This window comes from Harpia harpyja, chromosome 14 (genome assembly GCF_026419915.1).
Source record: "Harpia harpyja isolate bHarHar1 chromosome 14, bHarHar1 primary haplotype, whole genome shotgun sequence".
Taxonomy (NCBI): domain Eukaryota; kingdom Metazoa; phylum Chordata; class Aves; order Accipitriformes; family Accipitridae; genus Harpia; species Harpia harpyja.
In genome coordinates, this window is record NC_068953.1 from 35713835 (window position 1) to 35731584 (window position 17750).

The 17750-nt window shown below is 38.5% G+C and overlaps 3 protein-coding genes across 8 annotated transcripts in view; 1 reads left to right on the plus strand and 2 right to left on the minus strand.

Annotated features, from left to right (window-relative positions):
• The window catches only part of CIB2 (calcium and integrin binding family member 2), a 56813-nt gene extending 55194 nt beyond the window's left edge, over positions 1-1619 (minus strand). The window contains exon 1 of the mRNA XM_052807550.1: positions 1140-1619. The gene's annotated coding sequence lies outside the window, so the exon portion shown is untranslated. The remainder of the gene's footprint in view (positions 1-1139) is intronic.
• Positions 558-14829, plus strand: IDH3A (isocitrate dehydrogenase (NAD(+)) 3 catalytic subunit alpha). 3 transcript variants are annotated; one of them, XR_008238209.1, is made up of 12 exons: positions 558-680; positions 2928-2990; positions 4794-4877; positions 6231-6345; positions 6892-7079; positions 7338-7471; positions 8148-8250; positions 8329-8393; positions 10557-10641; positions 11139-11291; positions 12188-12306; positions 13171-14829. XR_008238209.1 is itself a non-coding variant. In XM_052807542.1 (11 exons), the coding sequence occupies exons 1-11, from the start codon at positions 654-656 to the stop codon at positions 13252-13254; spliced, it is 1101 nt and encodes a 366-aa protein (XP_052663502.1). In that variant the 5' UTR covers positions 558-653; the 3' UTR covers positions 13255-14829. The 3 variants fall into 3 exon arrangements, 2 of the variants coding, with proteins under 2 accessions (XP_052663502.1, XP_052663503.1); XM_052807542.1 differs by lacking the exon at positions 12188-12306; XM_052807543.1 differs by lacking the exon at positions 12188-12306 and having other exon boundaries at positions 2928-2966.
• Positions 14830-15695: 866 nt separating this feature from the next.
• The window catches only part of ACSBG1 (acyl-CoA synthetase bubblegum family member 1), a 51858-nt gene continuing 49803 nt past the window's right edge, over positions 15696-17750 (minus strand). For all 4 annotated transcript variants that reach the window (XM_052807529.1, XM_052807526.1, XM_052807525.1 and 1 more), the window contains 2 exons: positions 16741-16987; positions 15696-16048 (listed from right to left, as the gene is read on the minus strand). In XM_052807529.1, coding sequence (XP_052663489.1) covers positions 15972-16048; positions 16741-16987 — 324 coding nt within the window. In that variant the 3' untranslated portion in view covers positions 15696-15971. The remainder of the gene's footprint in view (positions 16049-16740; positions 16988-17750) is intronic.

Genomic DNA, 17750 nt, shown 5'->3' on the forward strand with positions numbered 1-17750 from the left:
TTTTTCTCCTGTAAACGACCTAATTCTAGAGGCTGAGATTTTACAGAAGCATTCAAATGCTTCAAAACGGGAGGCCACTTGGAAAACTGGTTTTATTTGTCGCTGCGTAGATGCCATAACGGTACCTCCTCAGACACCGCACCCGGGGCTCCCCGCCGCACTCCGTCCTCCGGCGGCACCGGGCCGAGTCCACCTCAGCACCTCACGCACCGCTAAGAGCGACGGCTCTCCAGCAGCACCTCCGCCGGGTCGACCCCGGGGCGGCCAGGCGGGGCCTGGCCGGGCGGCTGGCACGCAGCTGACGGCTGCTCCCCGCGGTACCTCAGCGCGGCGCGGGAAGGGAGCGCACCGCCCTCGGCCGGGGCGGCGGCGAAGAGGGGAGAGTGCTTCCCGCCACAGAGGGCCGGGGCAGCGCCGCCGGGGCGCAGAGGGACGCGGGCATCCCTGACACCGCGGGCGGGCAGGCGGCTCAGCGCGGAGTAAGGGCGGGCGGGAGCTGACGGAGCGCTGCCGCAGCGGCGGTGGTCGCGGAGGGGGGGCGTGGCCTTGTGGCCGCGGGGGCGGGGCGTGCTGCTCTCCGCGCGCCGGTTCCGGTGTCGAGGCGGGCGCGGGTGTTCTCGGGCCTCGGTGAGCCCGCGGTGCCTGGGAGCATCATGGCTGCAGCCGCGTGGATGCCTACGGTAAGCGAGGGGGGACAAGCCCTTTCCCCGGGGCGCGCGCCTGTGTGACCTTGGCCTCGGTGGCGCCTGAGGCGATGCCGCCGCGGGAGGCTGCCCGCCCGCCCGCCCGCAAGGTCGCGGCCCTCCGCCGGGCCCTGGCAGCGCTCCCGAGGGGCGGAGGACCGCAGGGCTCGCGGCCCAGCGGCGGTGGGCTCTCTCCCCCCGGCCCCCCTCCCTGGGCCGGACCCCCGGGGCGGCGGCGGGAAGGGTCCGTGGCGGGCCGTTACTCAAACGGCCGGGCCGGGCCGGGGGGAGCGCCGCGCCATCCCTCTCGCCCGCGGCCCGGCGGCGGCCTGGCGGGGAGGTCGCGCCGTAGAGGTCAGCGCCTTGGCGGGGGCCAAGTCGGGCCGCGGAGGGGATCAGCCCCCGGGCATTCCCCCCCCCCACCCCCCCGCCCGGGACCGATCGTGCGCGGCTTACCGACAGCACCGGCTAAAAACGTCATTCCTGAAAAGAGCCTGCCGTGCCAGTCGTGACGGAGTCTGCCTGCGGAAACGAGAGCTGCCGTGCAACGTTCTGTCCAGTTCCTTTCGGGCCCACTACCTGTCCTTTGGGATTTGCTGGGTCTGATCTATGCCGAAACGCAGCCGTCATTCCTGGGGCTGTCACGGAGACGCTGCTGCTTTTTGCCTTGAGCAAATGAAATTTCTTTCGCGTCTTTAAGTAGCAGCCTGTTGGAGGCTAACTCATCGAGGAAGCCCCACTTCATGTATGTGCTAAAACATGGAAGAACTGTCAAGAGTTAATCTCACGACTCATGACTTTAAGGTCAGAATGGATCGCTTTTGTTTAGCCTGATTCTCTGCTAGTGTTACAGATGTTGAACTTCAGTATAACCTGCCAGGCCCATGATTTCTGGCAAGACAGACCGTTCCCTTTCCAGGGCTACTCTGGAGTGTGAATCCAGACTCAGTATGCAGGACCTGTATCATGAGGGCACTTACGCTAGTCAACTTCACGTTTTCATGTAATTGCTCCAGCTGCTGCTTCAAACATGTGGCTTGCTATGGTAAACGTTGCTTGCCTGCTGCAATGACCTTGTACATCTCATGTTGGGTTACAAGTAAAAATAAATTCTAGCTTAAATTACTCCTCCCACAGCATTCATTAGAACATACACAGGAATTGTATTGTTTCTAGTTGTTTCTATTAGTGCCAACATAGTTTGTCACTTTTGCCATACAGCTCCATTTAAGCATACATGTCAGTAAAGATCAGAGAGAACAAATACAAGTTGGACAAGAGAGGAATACAAATTGTCAAGTACATTCCTATCTAGCCTGATAGCTGCAGACAGACTAGATACGTGAGTATGGTAGAATTGAAGTAGTGCGAGTCTGTTTACACTTACAAGTCTTCTGACTCTTAAGTCGCAGAGGCATGAAAAATCCTAGAGAGGAGGGTAAGATTGGGAGGCTGCGATTTTTCTGCAGTTAAGTATCAATACTGATACAATTGGGGATTTTGTCCATGGTGCTCAGCTAGGCAAGAGCTAAAGCTGAGGTAATCATCCCAGTTTTGCAGCTTAATGCCAGTTTGTAATATTCAGATGTTAGAAAGCATAATTCTTTGACTATGCTGTGTAGAGTCGTTGCTATGGTGAATTTTGTCTTTAATGTGCATTTCGATTACGCTTTTTAAAAACTGTCAGGCACACAGAAGGCAACAGTACAAAACCTACAGATGTAAAAGGTGGAAGAACAAAATTCACCACAGTTTGAATGGAAGTGACACTAATGCAAAGTAGTTTTGGAAACATTACCTAAAATGTGTAAAGATACTCGCCACCCAACTGTAATGACAGTGTTTGATTTTTCACTTTGCTTTCCACGGATCTTAATCCTTAGCGTATCATCTGTTTAATTAGAGTTACTGCAACCTTATTTCAAATGTGTAGTATGTGAGGGCTCAGGTTATTGTGCGGTAACTTTCCCTTACCCCCAGGCAAGACAGGAGAGTACAGCGCACTGCAAAGTGGGGCTGTCCTGGGTTTACCTTGTGCTAAGAATACGCACATGAGGTGTCAGTGCACAGAATGTTGAGAGCAACTTGGCAAAGTGTTACTCTCTTGTTTCATTTGGATTTTTATATGAGTTTGAGATAGGAAATTTAAAGCAATATGATTTTAAAATACAGAGCAATATTGTTAATTTTTTTAAATCCCACTTGTGTAGTAAAATAGCTTCTTTTTGTTTTATATTCCTGCAGGTTTCTCGATTGCTAGGTGCTTTCAAAAACCAAAAACAGGTGACCAGAAGTTTTGGTAGTGCTGTGAGTATAATAGTACCTTCTTTTTCTTTTAAGAAGTTTCTCAAGAAAGGGGTTCAGAAATTTACTTTAATAAGATTGCTGTTGTTATTACTACAGTCTCAAAAAATAAGGCCTAAATAAGTGAACATATATGCTCTTAATGCCATGCTGGATTTCTATTGGTTAATTACTGTCTTTGGCAATTGCATATTAAAGTGTGATAACACAAAAGGCTCTATCAAAAGATAGAGGTGGCATGAAAACTTTTCACAAAATAAGCCAGTCTTCTGAAACTCATCTGGAAATGGGCAAATATTGGGCAAAGTAGAAAGTTTGTTGAGAAGCTTCTCATTTTCTTTATTTTGCAGACTTTCCTCCAAGCACTAGATTTACTTTACTGCTGCTTTTAGAATACCTTGCATCTAAAGTTCTGCCTTTTCAAGGCCCTCTTTAAAGTATTTTAGACACTGATTGTGTATTTCCTTGTAGATGTTTTACCTTCTTTACCTGTAGATGTGTTTGAAGTGCCCACGGGCCTTTTTTTTCAGTGAAGGCAGCCTTGAAAACTGCTCGGGCAGAAGCAGGGCTCAGCACCACTGCATGCACCCTTAAGCAGGTCTTAATTTTAAAGAGGAACTGTGGCTTTTAATTAAAAGTTTTGTAGAACAGCAGGTAGAAGAGCTAGAAAAGAAACTGAAGGGTCGCTCACATTTTATACGGTATACAAAGATTTAGAAGGTGAGGCACCTCCGGTTCTGTTTATACCACATTACTGTTGCAGATGGAGCGTTCTCTGGCTCAGGTGGAGTCCTGCTGTGCTGTGATGCAACAACGCAAGACAGCACAAAACTAATCATGAGGCATTCCATCAGTTATGCGCTTGCTCAACAGCAGTGTTCTTTTATCTGAAGCTCTGCTTCTTTTGTCATGCACAGTGAATTTCTTTGGCTCAAATTAGTTAAAGAATCAGTCAATATATATTGAAATCCTGAATATTTTGTGTGGAGAAGGATGAAACATACCTTGTGAGTTGATTCTAATTGGGGGTTTTGCAAATAATGCTGTATCTGAGCTGCCTTTTTGTAGGTAATAATGAGCCCTTACAAAACTGTTGGAAATCTTTAAATAAAACAAAAAGAGCTGGGGCACATACAGTTAGAATAGTGATCATAATTTTTTTTTTATCAAAGCAGAGTACTTTCTTCCTGTAACTCAGTGAGCATGGGCTGTGCAATTTATTTCATCTGTTTGACGATGATAAAAGAAACAAGACTGAGAACATTATGGGAGGAAAATAACTTGGTATTGTTAAAAATGGGTCTGAGATTTTTACAAAGTCACTTGAGAAGTTTAGATATGCATGACTTTTTTAAGGTGAATGTAGCTTTTCATAAATTTATGCTTTTCTAGCATGTGTCAGTATTATGCAGCATGTTGATAATATTGGAGACACATGGGTAGCAGAGCCATAACTAGGTAATATTATGTCCTCTCCAAATTTCAAGAAGAAAGCATGCTGAGATGATTCATTTCAAGGAGTGCTGAGCAGGAACCTGCCTTTCAGGTTAAATCTCTGTGTTTTGAAATACGAATAGATAGTAGGCAGATTTTTAAACAATTCTCTCAAAACTTTTGCACGCTCCCTTTGAAAGCAAGCTGGTCATTCTCACTCTGTCCAGTACTGCTATTCTTCACGGTGAATATTTGGTAACTGAAACTTTCTTTTCTTTTCTAGTAGTTACTTGGTTCCTACAACACATGAAAATGTTTTCTATGTAGAAGACAAGCATTCATTTGTTGTACTACTGATACTTCTTTACCTAGGTACAAACAGTAACTTTAATCCCAGGAGATGGCATAGGACCCGAGATTTCTGCTGCTGTCATGAAGATCTTTGATGCTGCCAAAGTAAGTCGTATTTGTCTTGCTGTAAGCGTTGTAAGTTTAACTACAACAACAAGTAGGCATATTTAAAATGTTTTCTCTAACTTCCAAAAGATCAAGTCATGTTTAAGCTATTAAACCTTCTTGACAATAGGAGTCTGAAGATTCAGCTAATAAAAGATAGGATTGTGATATCAAGGCAGGGCTTGAAACTGTTAGCTGGCAGAAGAGTAGAGAGTTGAGAGCAAACGCTGTGTTTAATTTTTGGAAATATCAACTCAATATATCATATGAAATCATGTTGTTGATGTAGCAATCCTGAGCAACTCATAGAAGATGTTCTTTCATGCATTGTGACTTCCAGCGCAGATGAAAGTGTCTGTGAAAGGACTGGCTTATTCTTAGAAACCAAACTGCTGCACTGCCAAACACATTCATTCACTAAGTATATCCAAGAACTGTTTTACTACCTATCTGAGGAACTTCGCCAGAATTTGTTGAGTTTCCTTGAAAGGAAATACAGCTCTTCAAGAAAGATGCCTGTTAAATCGTTCCACATTAGTAACAGTACCAAGGCATATTCCCTTTCTATTACGACTATCTGACTTAGATTTGGAAAAAGTGAAGTTCTCTTTAGTTATGTATGAAAACCTTACAATAGTTTTGGTTGTTTCTGGGGAGTCAAACAGGATGTGTGGAGGAATAAAACCTAAGTTTGTGTGTGAGTGCATGTTTGCAATACTTAATCAGATTTGTTTGTTTTAAAGAGGATTATCTAGTACGTTATGCTTAGATTGGTTCTGTTTGCTTATGAAAGCCCTCGTACCTTTTCCTTTATGGTCCTTCCTGATGAAATGAATGGGTGGCAGCCTGTCTCCACTTAGAAGATTCCTGTGGTGAATGCAAATTCAGAAAGCATTGTGGAACATTTGCAGATTTTCAGTTAGATAACATATATATGTATCTCTGTTTTATACTGTCTTCCAGGCAGTATGGATGATGAGTTCTCAATGAATTCAGTTTTCAAATGTCTTGTCCCTTGTATACAAGGAACTCAACAGCTTTAGGAGCTTGAAAGAAATAGCATGTATCTTGCAATTCTAATGATTTCCATGTATATGACACCTAGGGAGGCATTGAGTATTCAAGTTTATGATGATACGTTGCTCATACTATTAAATTTTCACTTACTTAATTACATTTTCTTTAAATTGTTTCTTTTTGAGTTCAAACATCTCATGCTTACTCTCGCTCACCAGAGAGAAATAGTTTAGGAAGGCCTGCACAAAATTCCTCATGCACCTTTTTGTGAAAGGGAAGTTAAAACTTTAAGCAAAAGCCATGATATATAAGTTAACATAGAGTAAATGTGTTTAGGCTCCTATTCAGTGGGAAGAGAGGAATGTTACAGCTATCCAAGGACCAGGAGGGAAGTGGATGATACCTCCAGATGCCAAAGAATCCATGGATAAAAACAAAATGGGATTAAAAGGTACTTTAGGGGTTAATACAAAGATACTAAATACTGTTGTTTTTATCGTGAGTCTGATTTAAAGTCGAAGTCCTTCATCTGTAGCACAATAAAATGGCTAATTATAGGGGACAGCCTATCAGGTAGTCTTCTGTAATCTTAAAACAGTCCTTAATTTCAAAGCCGTAACTCTCATAGATCTTCTAGGAAGTACATTAAAGGCGGGTATTACTACATACCAACCTTTGGACTTTATGCAGAATGCATTTCTAATGCAATTGATACAACTATATTCCTAATGAATAGTATCTTTTTATGTTGTTTTCAGTGAAGACCTTTTGTAAAAACTCCTATTCCATGTAAGGGTTGCAATTTGGCCTTTAAACAGCTGATTAATATCACTGTGTAGTACTGTACAGCACAGAGAATTCCTGTGGCATTTCAGCAAAAGGGTTAAATAGGAATTTGGAGATCCTCTGAAAGAGTACCACTTTACCTAGAGTTTCAACTCTAAAATTCACGGAGGGGTTTATCTTCTCATTCATTCTTTTTTTTTTTTTCCTTCAGGGCCTTTAAAGACCCCAATTGCTGCAGGGCATCCATCAATGAATCTTCTTCTGCGTAAAACCTTTGACCTTTATGCAAACGTACGTCCCTGTGTCTCAATTGAAGGGTATAAAACCCCATATACAGATGTGAATATTGTCACAATTCGAGAGAACACAGAAGGCGAATACAGTGGAATTGAGCATGTGGTATGTTGCTGGAAGTGTTGTGTTTCTGTCGGGTTTTTTGTGTTTCATGAATGATAATTTTGCCCATCTCAATGGCCTAGTACTAAGAGGTTGGGTGGTGTTTTTTAAGTTTGCTACCTATAAAAAAGTTACTTTATTGTGAAATGCATTGTTGAGACTGCCTCACTCAGAATTCTACTATTTTGTTCCAAACATTCATACTAGTGACTTGAAAAATGAGCTTACATTTTTACTATCAATGCAACTACTGTCTTTCAGATTGTTGAAGGTGTTGTGCAAAGTATCAAGCTAATCACAGAAGAAGCTAGCAAGCGTATTGCAGAATTTGCTTTTGAGTATGCCAGAAATAATCAGAGAAGCCATGTTACTGCTGTGCACAAGGCAAATATTATGTATGTTGACACTTCTTTTTGAGAAGAACAAGAAATAGTAATATGCATTTAATTATAAATAACTTTTTAAATTTTCCTCAATTGTATAATGTCTGTTGATGCTACTGGGAGTAAGTAAAATGGGAAATAAGTAAAGTAAATGCCTCCTAAGTAAAATAGGCTATACTTACCCAGTACTGATAGGACTGTAATAATTATGTGCTAATGTTTTTATTAGTAAGTTTGTAGTAATCCTATGACTTTCCTTGCAAAGCTCTTATTTTAAAAATAGTCTTAAATTAGGAAAATGAATTTAAAAACTGAGGATGAAAATGGCTAGTGTCTTTAACAGTTTCCAAGCCACTTTGTGCTGAACTGAGTCATAACATGTGTGATACTATGTGACACCACCTTTACAAACTCAGTAAGCCTTTAGTAAATGAATATGAGTCATTCTGAGAATTAAAGTATGCCTGTTAAACTACTGATACAAAAATTTTAAGAGGAAATTTAAAAGGCATAACTTCTCTGATAATATATATTTAAAATAATATTTATATTTAACATAAGGGATAATTAGTCACAAGTTTCTGCACTCTAATATTTTTGTTTAATACTCTGTTGCATGCAGTTTTCTTTATCTTCAGTATTGTTTACTTAAAATAACTGCAATATTCTCTTGTTTATTTAATTGCAGGAGAATGTCCGACGGGCTTTTCTTGAGAAAATGCAGGGAGGCAGCAGAAAACTGTAAAGATATTAAATTTAATGAAATGTATCTGGATACTGTGTGTCTGAATGTGAGTATTTATATGTTTTAATTGTGGATATTTTTTAATTTAAATTCTTAACCTTAATGAATATACACTTCTTTCTAGATGGTTCAAGATCCATCACAATTTGATGTGCTTGTTATGCCAAACTTGTATGGTGACATCCTCAGGTATGGAGATTTTAATTTAAACTAACCCAACATGTAAAATATTGTTACTTTCCAGACTGTTATTCAGGTTATATGCTAGCCAGATGGTGATGATTTTATGCATCCAGAGTTTAAAACTTTATAAATCAGACTTTAAATGGGAAAAAAGGATGGTATTATTACACTTCAATTATTAATATATTTTTGGGAGGCGCTATATGATAGCTTATGGAGGCTATGAATATTGTTCAGATGGGGCAGAAGAGAAATTTCTCCAAATGCGTGAAGGATTTAATGGCTTAAATTGTAATAAAGAATGCTTAGTTAGATATTGGGGAAAAAACTTTCTAATCTTAAGCACTAAAATAGGTGTAAAATAGATTGTATAAAATAACTGTGGGACGATGATGTTTACAGCAAGCTAGCCACACAGTTAAATGATTCTGCATAGTCACTGAAGAATGAAATGTATGGCCTCTTAATGTCTTACCAGCTCTTGTTTTATGTATTGTATTTTTCCCTTATCTTCAAATTAAATTTTGTATTTTAATAACATTAATATTAGAGGTATTTGATGTCTTGAAGGCAAAATCCGTCAGCACACATTTTCCATTCTGTAAAATGTTTAGGTAGAGTGTAAATTCAATTAAATACTGCATGTAAAATTAAGCATCTTAACCTGAACTTTTAAGTGTGTAACATAACATTGCTTCTCCTTGCATCTCTAAGGGGAGATTGAGAAAACAGCTTGAATCAGAATTTGTTTAAAAGTTCAACAGTGATTTACATCTTAGAATCCATCTCCTGTTTTTGTACAGATAATAAATGTAAAGGTAACTTACATATAAGAAGAAATGCTTGTTGAGCTTCTCTTAAAACTGCACTTTCTCTATGATAAGGCTGTTTGTCACCTTTAAGAAAAATCAGACTCCAACTAATTCTTCTTGCCTTAAGAATTGGTAGAGGAGTCCATAGGGCCCTCACAGCAGCTGTTACGCTGTTAACTAAAAGAGATCAAATCAGATGAGTCCCATCATCAGTACTATTTTAACTCACTTCACCTAGTTCTGTATCACCCATTTTAAAGTTCTCATAGAAATTCCATAAAGAATTTCATACTTCTAAAAATTTTCAATAAATTTGAGTCTGTTCTTGAAGAAGGGCACTCTGTCACTGGGGAAAGTCTCACCTGCAGTGATTTTTTAAAGCATGAACATAATGCCAAACAGGCTTCTTGGACTGAATAGGTACAGAAGGAGATCTCTTACCTTGAAGCATTAAATACCTACAGCAACAAATGTAGACTGTATCAATTTTTTTCCCCAGACTCTATACAACTAAAGCTAAAAGTGGTTTATTTTAGCTTAAACTTAAAATATTGTTCTGCAAGGTCATCCAAACTTTTCTGCTTATTAGTCCTTGGTTAGCTAAGTTGTAGGCAATAAAACAGTATGGTAAAATATCAAGAGTTTTAAGAGCCTTGTTTATCAGTATGTTCAGCTTTGAGGGTACAGTATAATGACTATAGGCACAGTTGGTTTGTCCTTCCCCATGTTAATTTTGGAGGAAACCAAATGCAGATTGGTTACATCTGATGATCTGCTCATGTCAGACTTGTGACTTATGGGCTGTTCAGTAAACAGAGGGGGAAAGCTAGTCTGGTGTCACTCAGAACATGTTCCTTAAGTTACATGCAATAAACTTTAAAACTACTATTCATTCACCTACCCAAGCAAAATTCTTCTAAGTTTTCTAGAAGGACTTTACGTATGAAAAGTAGTTCTGTGGCCTCTTCAGAGGAAATAAGACTTCTGGATAGTTACAGGGAACTGTACATTACAATTTTTGCTAGTTTTTGAGACTACTTCTGTGCTTTGAGTACCTTTTGCTGTGCCTGTGTGTTAATCAGCTTTATTCTAGTATTTGAAATTTCCTTTTAATTTTCCTTTATTAAATTGTCTCCTGCTAGTGGTCCTACAAATTTTCAAATGTTCAATGGAGTACAAGTGGCTAACAGCATCTATTCTTTCCCAATATTATTCACAGACTGTGTGGGTATATAAGCTAAGTTATTGTTGCAATAAAATGAGAAACAAAAAATATTTTCATACTTTTCAGAGAGGCAACTGTATATGGAAAAACTTGTGGGTTTTTCTGTTTCTTGGGTTTGGGGTTTTTTTTCAGTGACTTGTGTGCTGGACTGATTGGGGGTCTTGGAGTAACACCAAGTGGAAATATTGGTGCTAATGGAGTTGCAATTTTTGAATCGGTAAGTCTTCTTATGCAAGGTATAGTAGTAATAACTACTTTGTCTCAACTTGAGAATGTAAAACTTTTCCATGACATACAATGTGGCTGTCATTTAACTAAGTTCTCTGTAAAACTTTTTACTGTGAAGACGCTGAAGCATTACCCAGAGAGAGTATTTATAAAGTATGTATTACACAGAGTTTTTTGCATGTCCTTTTGCTGACACTTTGTTTTCCCTCTTTTTCATAAGATAAATACCCTCTGTGAAATAGAACTTGAGGGGCACAATTGGGAGATACTAGGTGACCTAGTTCCCCCTTTCTGATGCCTTTGAACTGAATTGTTCTGGTCTTTCCTATCTCCTTTCCACTAACTGTATCACAGTGAAGTAAGTCCTATTTTAACATGCTTGTGCTCGAGGACTATGTTTCAGGTTGCTTGCATACACTTGAATTGCCTAGGACATTTTAATCAGCATATTGACATCGTAACAGATAGGTTCACTTTTATTTCTAGGTTCATGGCACGGCACCAGACATTGCAGGAAAAGATTTGGCAAATCCAACTGCCCTTCTTCTGAGTGCTGTAATGATGTTGCGTCACATGGGACTACACAAACATGCCACAAAAATTGAGACAGCTTGCTTTGATACAATTAAAGATGGAAAGGTAATATGAGGGTGTGCAAATAAACGCAGTGAATTAAAATCATATTGTATCACAGCAAAAATTAACGTAGAACATTAACACCAGAACAGTGGATGACCTGCTGTGCTAGTGTGACACATGAGCAGTGTCGCTATCCTTCTCTGATAGTAATTATATTATCTTTGGTGGTACTAAATCTGCCTAGCTCAGTAATAAGGACAGGCTGTAGCATTCCTTGTGTCTCAGTAATGCTCATTGTGCATTTCCACAGCTTTGTTAACTCTAAAAGCTAGAGCTGGATGGCTGTTTTTCAAGGGGATTAGAGTTTTAAGTAACTACTGGTATTTCACTTGTGAAGTTTATAATGCATACAAAGCATATATATTTAAGTCTGGATCCCAAAGTGAAGGACACGCATTTGCCTTTCATAGGCTTAATCATCCACTTTATTTATAGCATTTCAGTCCTGACTGTAATACTTTTGCTCCTATTTTTTCAGGTCAATTATTTTCTTTTTTCCTCCTAACTGCTTTCACTCCTCTCTGGACTACAAAAGAACAGTTTTTATCCAGTATTTACTTTTTCCCTTAAGATTGTATGTGATTTCCCTTTGGGAGTAAGTGTCTCCAGATGCGAGACTCAAATGGGATATTATGGGATATTCTGGGGGGGGCTTATGCTCTGAAACCTGACTTGAATTTGTGCTCTTAACATTATTGGTTCACTCATCTACTTTGACATCCACCTTTTCAAAACATGGCTGGAAAGATCCTGAAGATTGCAGTTAAAGAGGATTAGCAGTTAGCCATGGTGGTTCAACTATCTCGGGCAGGAGCATAAGAAGCTGCTTTGTAATTAAAAGTAACAAGCATGCTTAAACAAAAGCTGTCATAATTTCATAAGTGGTCTATTTGCAGCTATCTTACTGTGTGTAGAAGCCAGTTAAAAAAAAAAAATCTAAACTTACAAGTGAATAAAGAGGTGCTCCTGTAAAGTTCCCATTTACTGCTCTGGAAATGAAATCCTCCATCTGCAGGTCAGTAATTCTATGGAAGATAACATAGTGCAAGTTTTGTGACATGGCTACTTGTTTACTAGTTACTTACAATGTTATGATTATATGCTCACAATGGAGAAAATCTTTTTAAATTGAAAAAAGCATAATGCAGTTAAAATGACAAGATCCTAAAATAGTAACCTTGATTGCCTCTCATGCTTGCTATTTCTCCCTTTCCTCCCTTCCCCCCAGCCATTTAATTAAGATCTGTGTGTGTGTCATGTAAGGGGAAAACTAATGATTTTAAATTATCTCCTAGACTGCTTTAATCTAGCTAGGTTGGACAAGCAATGTTGCCCACTTTTTTTTTGTTTTTTTAATTTTACTATCTTAATGCTGCCAGACAGGAGTTGTACTTGATGAAAAAGTTTCTTTTAACTCTGCATTTTTCCATCTCTTAACTAAACTAAGCAAACTTAAAGAACTGTTAACATGGCAGCATTAAGAGCTATGTGTGCTTTTTCTGTGTGGGTTTCCTTTTAAAACAAAACAAAACAAACAACAAGACCCAAAAACCTTACTGAATTACTCTCAATTTGTTGCCTTTGTGCTGAGCCTTCATATATGAATTTTACTTCGAAAGGACAAACTTCTTACTGAAAATGTAAATACTTAACAATCAATTACACTGTTATGTGGCCAGGGGACTTTGGAGAGGTTTGTCCAAAGTCTTCTCTACTTGCTTCAATCTGCAGAGTCCTTATTGATGGCTATAAGAAACTTGATGTATTCCTTCTGACCCCTATTTAGTATCCATACACAACATATAAGGTGAACATATAGAACTGTTCAAAGACTAGCCCTGTAAAACATTTTAGTATTACTGTTTTTTCTTTCTTTCAGGTCTTGACAAAAGACTTGGGAGGTAGCGCCAAGTGTTCGGAATTCACAGAGGAGATCTGCCGCAGAGTACAGGACACAGACTAAGCTTTTCTCATTCTAATAACTCCAGAAGGACACATCACACAAAGTACATTATATATAACCTGATATCCATATGCATATAGTTTGCTTGTCTCTTAAGAGAGCAAACTTTTTAGTTAGGGCTTCTCCATTAATAAATTTAGTCCAAATGGTTACAAATGATGCTTGTGCCTGCTTTCAGTGGACTTTTCTAAGTGCTTTGTGTTATTTATTTTTTTTCTATCTGGTGAACATTTTTATGTAAGTGAATTCTTTTATCGCCACTGTAACTGTCTACCATTTTTCATTTCAACTAGAGGTTTTTACTTTCCACAAAGAAAAATTATGCAAATAAACCAGTAACAGAATTAGTGAAATGTAAAAGCACCTTAATGGTTAAAACCTACTTTACTGATCTTACTGAAATTTAAAAGATAGGTTTTCAGCCTAACAATAGCACAAGATGACCTTCATGAACAGAAACGGGTATAAAATAACTTAAAATAGCAATTTCGTGTTAAAAGCAATGAAAAAAACCAGTTTAGATACTCTGGTGATTCATTAAATATAGCCTTGCCCTCCAAGGGCATGAATAAAGAAATACAATATTCTAGAGATTTAATCTAGTTGTGTATTTTAAAAAAAGCCCACAACCATTAACCAGAAAGGGGTGAGATTTAATGTTGAAGTAAAATTATTTTTCAAATCTATATACCAAAATAATTCTTACAAGCTTTCCTCTCTGAAACACACTTCACAACAGAGTTCTAATGAGAGTAAATTATACAAAATTACTTCTGCCCTATATTGTGAGGGGAAAGTACTAACTTTGCAAATTTATACTAAATATCTCATGACTTCTGCTAGAATGCTTTTTGTGTTGTAGTTTTATGCATAGTCTGTTCGGTGTGTCTTACTGTATTGACTATTAATTTTATTCTAGAAATTCTGAATGTAAGGGACTAGTCCTAAATGGATTAAGACAGATTGAAGGTTTGGTTCTGGTGCCTATGTTCCAGAAACACATTTCATCCCTATTCAAGGGGATCCAAGACTATTTTTTCCCTGCTTACTAAGCTTAATGGGCACAAAAGCAACTCTTTTCCCTCCCTTCTTCATCACATACAGATCACCATATGAGTCATTGTGATCTGTATGCCTTAAGGTATGCTTCCATTAGTACACCCTACAATAAAATGTATATTTTAAAACTCAGAACTATAGCACAGGATTATCCCTACTGCCAGAAACAGGCTTCTTAAAGCTTAATTCTATTAATAGATATTACTCTACTTAGCCACTTTCTATTAAGACTGTTTAGGCTGGTTGTTTCAGAATTAAAATCAATTTGGAGTAACAACTTCTAGTGTCACTCTATAAAGTAAGCATCCCAGCTTTTTTCATACAGTCTAACGACATGTTGGAGGAGGGACAATGAGCTTTATTCCTCGCGCACTCTGCTTTTGGTGAATAGGGCAACATTTCTTTCTGTGTTTTACAAGCTGCTGCTTCCTTGTTTCCTTTAGATCAATATTGTTAAAGAACTTCTGAATTACCATTGCGCACAAAATGGGGAAAAATAAACTTTTCAAAGTCCTATTGCTTGTTTTGTTTTTATAATCCTAGGCTGCTATCTCGTCTTACGTGTTGAGCTGATTATTGGTACTTGCAACAAATCTTAAGTCTGTAAGATGTGTTAAGACTGGTAATAGAGCTTTCCTGGAAACAATATCCTATTCTGCCTGATTTTTTTTTTTGGTCAAGAACAGTGGCTGTAGCTTGCCTGCTTGTGTTAGCTATTTTAACTCTACCAAAGATCACTAACAGCAAACCTTCAGACAACTTTGTCAAGTATGTCTGTCAGATAATAGGATTTACTTCTTATATGGGGAAGAAGAAATGCAGCTCACATTTGTCAGAATTAGTATAATGTGAATATTTAAACATGTAGATACACACTGACAAACATTGCTTCTAAACTCTTGCTTAAAAAAAAAAAAAGTGCTGTAAACAATTTAAAAGAAGTTTCTGTTTTAAATAGCGCTTTAATGTGAGAGCGCCTGTATTTGCTACTTTATGTCTTTCAGTCTTAGGGAGCTATTCCCCCAACTTTTTTGACTGTTTTTACGAAAAATAGTAATGCTTATTTCAACATGGATTTAAGAAATGATGAGCTGCTGTTTTCACAGGAGTCTGAATACTAGCCACAAAGAGTGTCTTTAGGTTCTGAAATGTTGTGTTAGTGAACAAAAAGAAACTCTGCTCTGCGAGGGAAAAAAACAGCCCTTTTGATTTTTTTTTAAATAATTATCACTGGAGTGGTATTACAGTTTCACTAAGCAGTGCTGCCAACTACTGATCTACCAAAATATATCATGAGCTACCAGCAACATCCGGGGGGGGGGAAATCACTGTATAAAAAATTTTTGTGTTTCAGTCTAGAGGAATTAATTAGTTATACCTGCTTTATACCACACAAGAGGATGTTTTTAATCTTAATCATTTAGGTCATAAAGTAGAAACAGTATTAGAAAATGGACACGCTGTGTAGATGCTTCTGTAAAAAGAGGACGAGCAATCAGGTGAGTATCAGGAACAACGAAATTGACACAGCAATTTTCTAGTGGTTCAGTTCAATAGACTACAAAATCAAAACAAGCATAAATCTTCATTAATGCTTTTGATTAGGAAATACTTTCTTTAGCTCACAGATCTTTTTTAATGCTTGGATGAAAGACTTCTTATTCTTCATAGAAGGAGTCTACTTCATTTCTGTATTTCTCAAGCACGGTATGCCGTTTTAACTTCATTGTTGGACCTTAAAAGAGGGAGTTAGTCACAATAGCAGAAACATAACAAAAATTCATACTCAGTTTGAGGTTGGTTCCTAAGATTTTCTATTTTAAGAGCCTGTTTGGAAGAACATCTCCCACTCTGTAAGTGCAGATGATACCTACTAAAAGTGAGAAGCAAGCGTGGTATGTAAGGTTGCCTCCACATAAGCATGAGGGCTTCAAAGGGAGCTGCAGATAAGAGGGTGATGACTGACTACTACTTTTTTAATTGAAAATAATTTAAAGGATAATGTTTTTGAAAGCTTTTAAACAATTCCCAGTTTATTCAAAGAGCCCAGTAATGTGCTTGGGACTGTTAACAGTCAGGCTTTCACTGTCTTGCTTCTCTCTTTTTTAACAAGAAATTTTCAGTATTATTACTGGAAGTTATTAGTACTGTAATGCATGAGGAATTAACCAGAATTGATTGTTTAATTGCCCAAAGCAATCTGAAATTTAACTATAGAGCTGTACTTGTAAATGAGCACAGATTGGTACATATGTACACAGTAAAAACTCAAAATTTCTGTGTTCTTTAAGACATACTGCGTAATGCTTTTTCCTTTCCCTCTAGTGGCTGTACCCAGAATTTGGCATACAAAACTGTATTTGAATACTCTTAGATCAGCAGCCTCTTTGCTGTGTGTATACCTCAATATAAATCAGTAAATCTTACCTAGTTCTCCCCCAGAAATCGAAAAATCTCTTGGCAGGACTATCCATTTTTTAATACAATGAACCCTATTAGCAGCCTTCATGTTGACTTTGTTGATTCCCTCCTGAATGGCCTGGTAGATCGCATGGTCTCTTGTAGCTACAATCTCTGATACTTTAGTGGCTTTACTACCAGTCTTCTGGCAGAAGTCTCTAGCTTGCTCAGTGAGAATGTCAGTGGGATCAGATGTATCCGGGTCCAGCACACTCTAAAATAACAAATGAAGTGAATCATCAAATGCTCACTCTTGCAAGGCATTAAATGTTTCTCTGATCAGGTCCCCGGCGACTAGTAGGAATCAAGAAGGCTCAGCATCAACACCCATTCTGTAAGCCTTAAAAAACAGAAATGCCTACAGATGATAGTGCTTTTCTTTCCACTTGGCTACCAAATGTGAGTATTTTTGGCTTATATGCAGATGACATGAACAGACTTAAAACGTGTCAATTAGGCAATAAAGTCCATCTATAGACCTTGAATTTCTACCATATTTTCCAAATTACTCCATTGTTACAGGGAATATTTAGCTCATCATTAAATTGAGTTACTGCAGTGTAATGTAAACAGCTTGAGATAGAAGCATTTTTTCAAGTTAGACTTCTTAAATTAGTCTTTCTATTGTACCTGTAGATAGGGAGTATCAGTCATAGAGGTAAATAACCTCAGGTAAAACTAAAGGGTCATTCACTATGTATGTACACAGAACATAAAGTGCAAATGTTTTAGAAAAAAATGATTTCTCAATTGAAACATATACCACAGCAAAACTATTAATTATTTTGTTCTACAGTCACCCTTATTGTGTTATGTGAAAAGAACAAATTGTAAAGAAATGTTTCTGTTGGAAAGTTTCTGTTAGAAAACTTTTTGCCCATAACAGAAACATTTGTTGGCTTTGCTCGTCTGTAAGAATAAAAGCTATTACTGTGCTCCATTACAGAGACTTCTCACTCTTTCAACATTTCTTAATT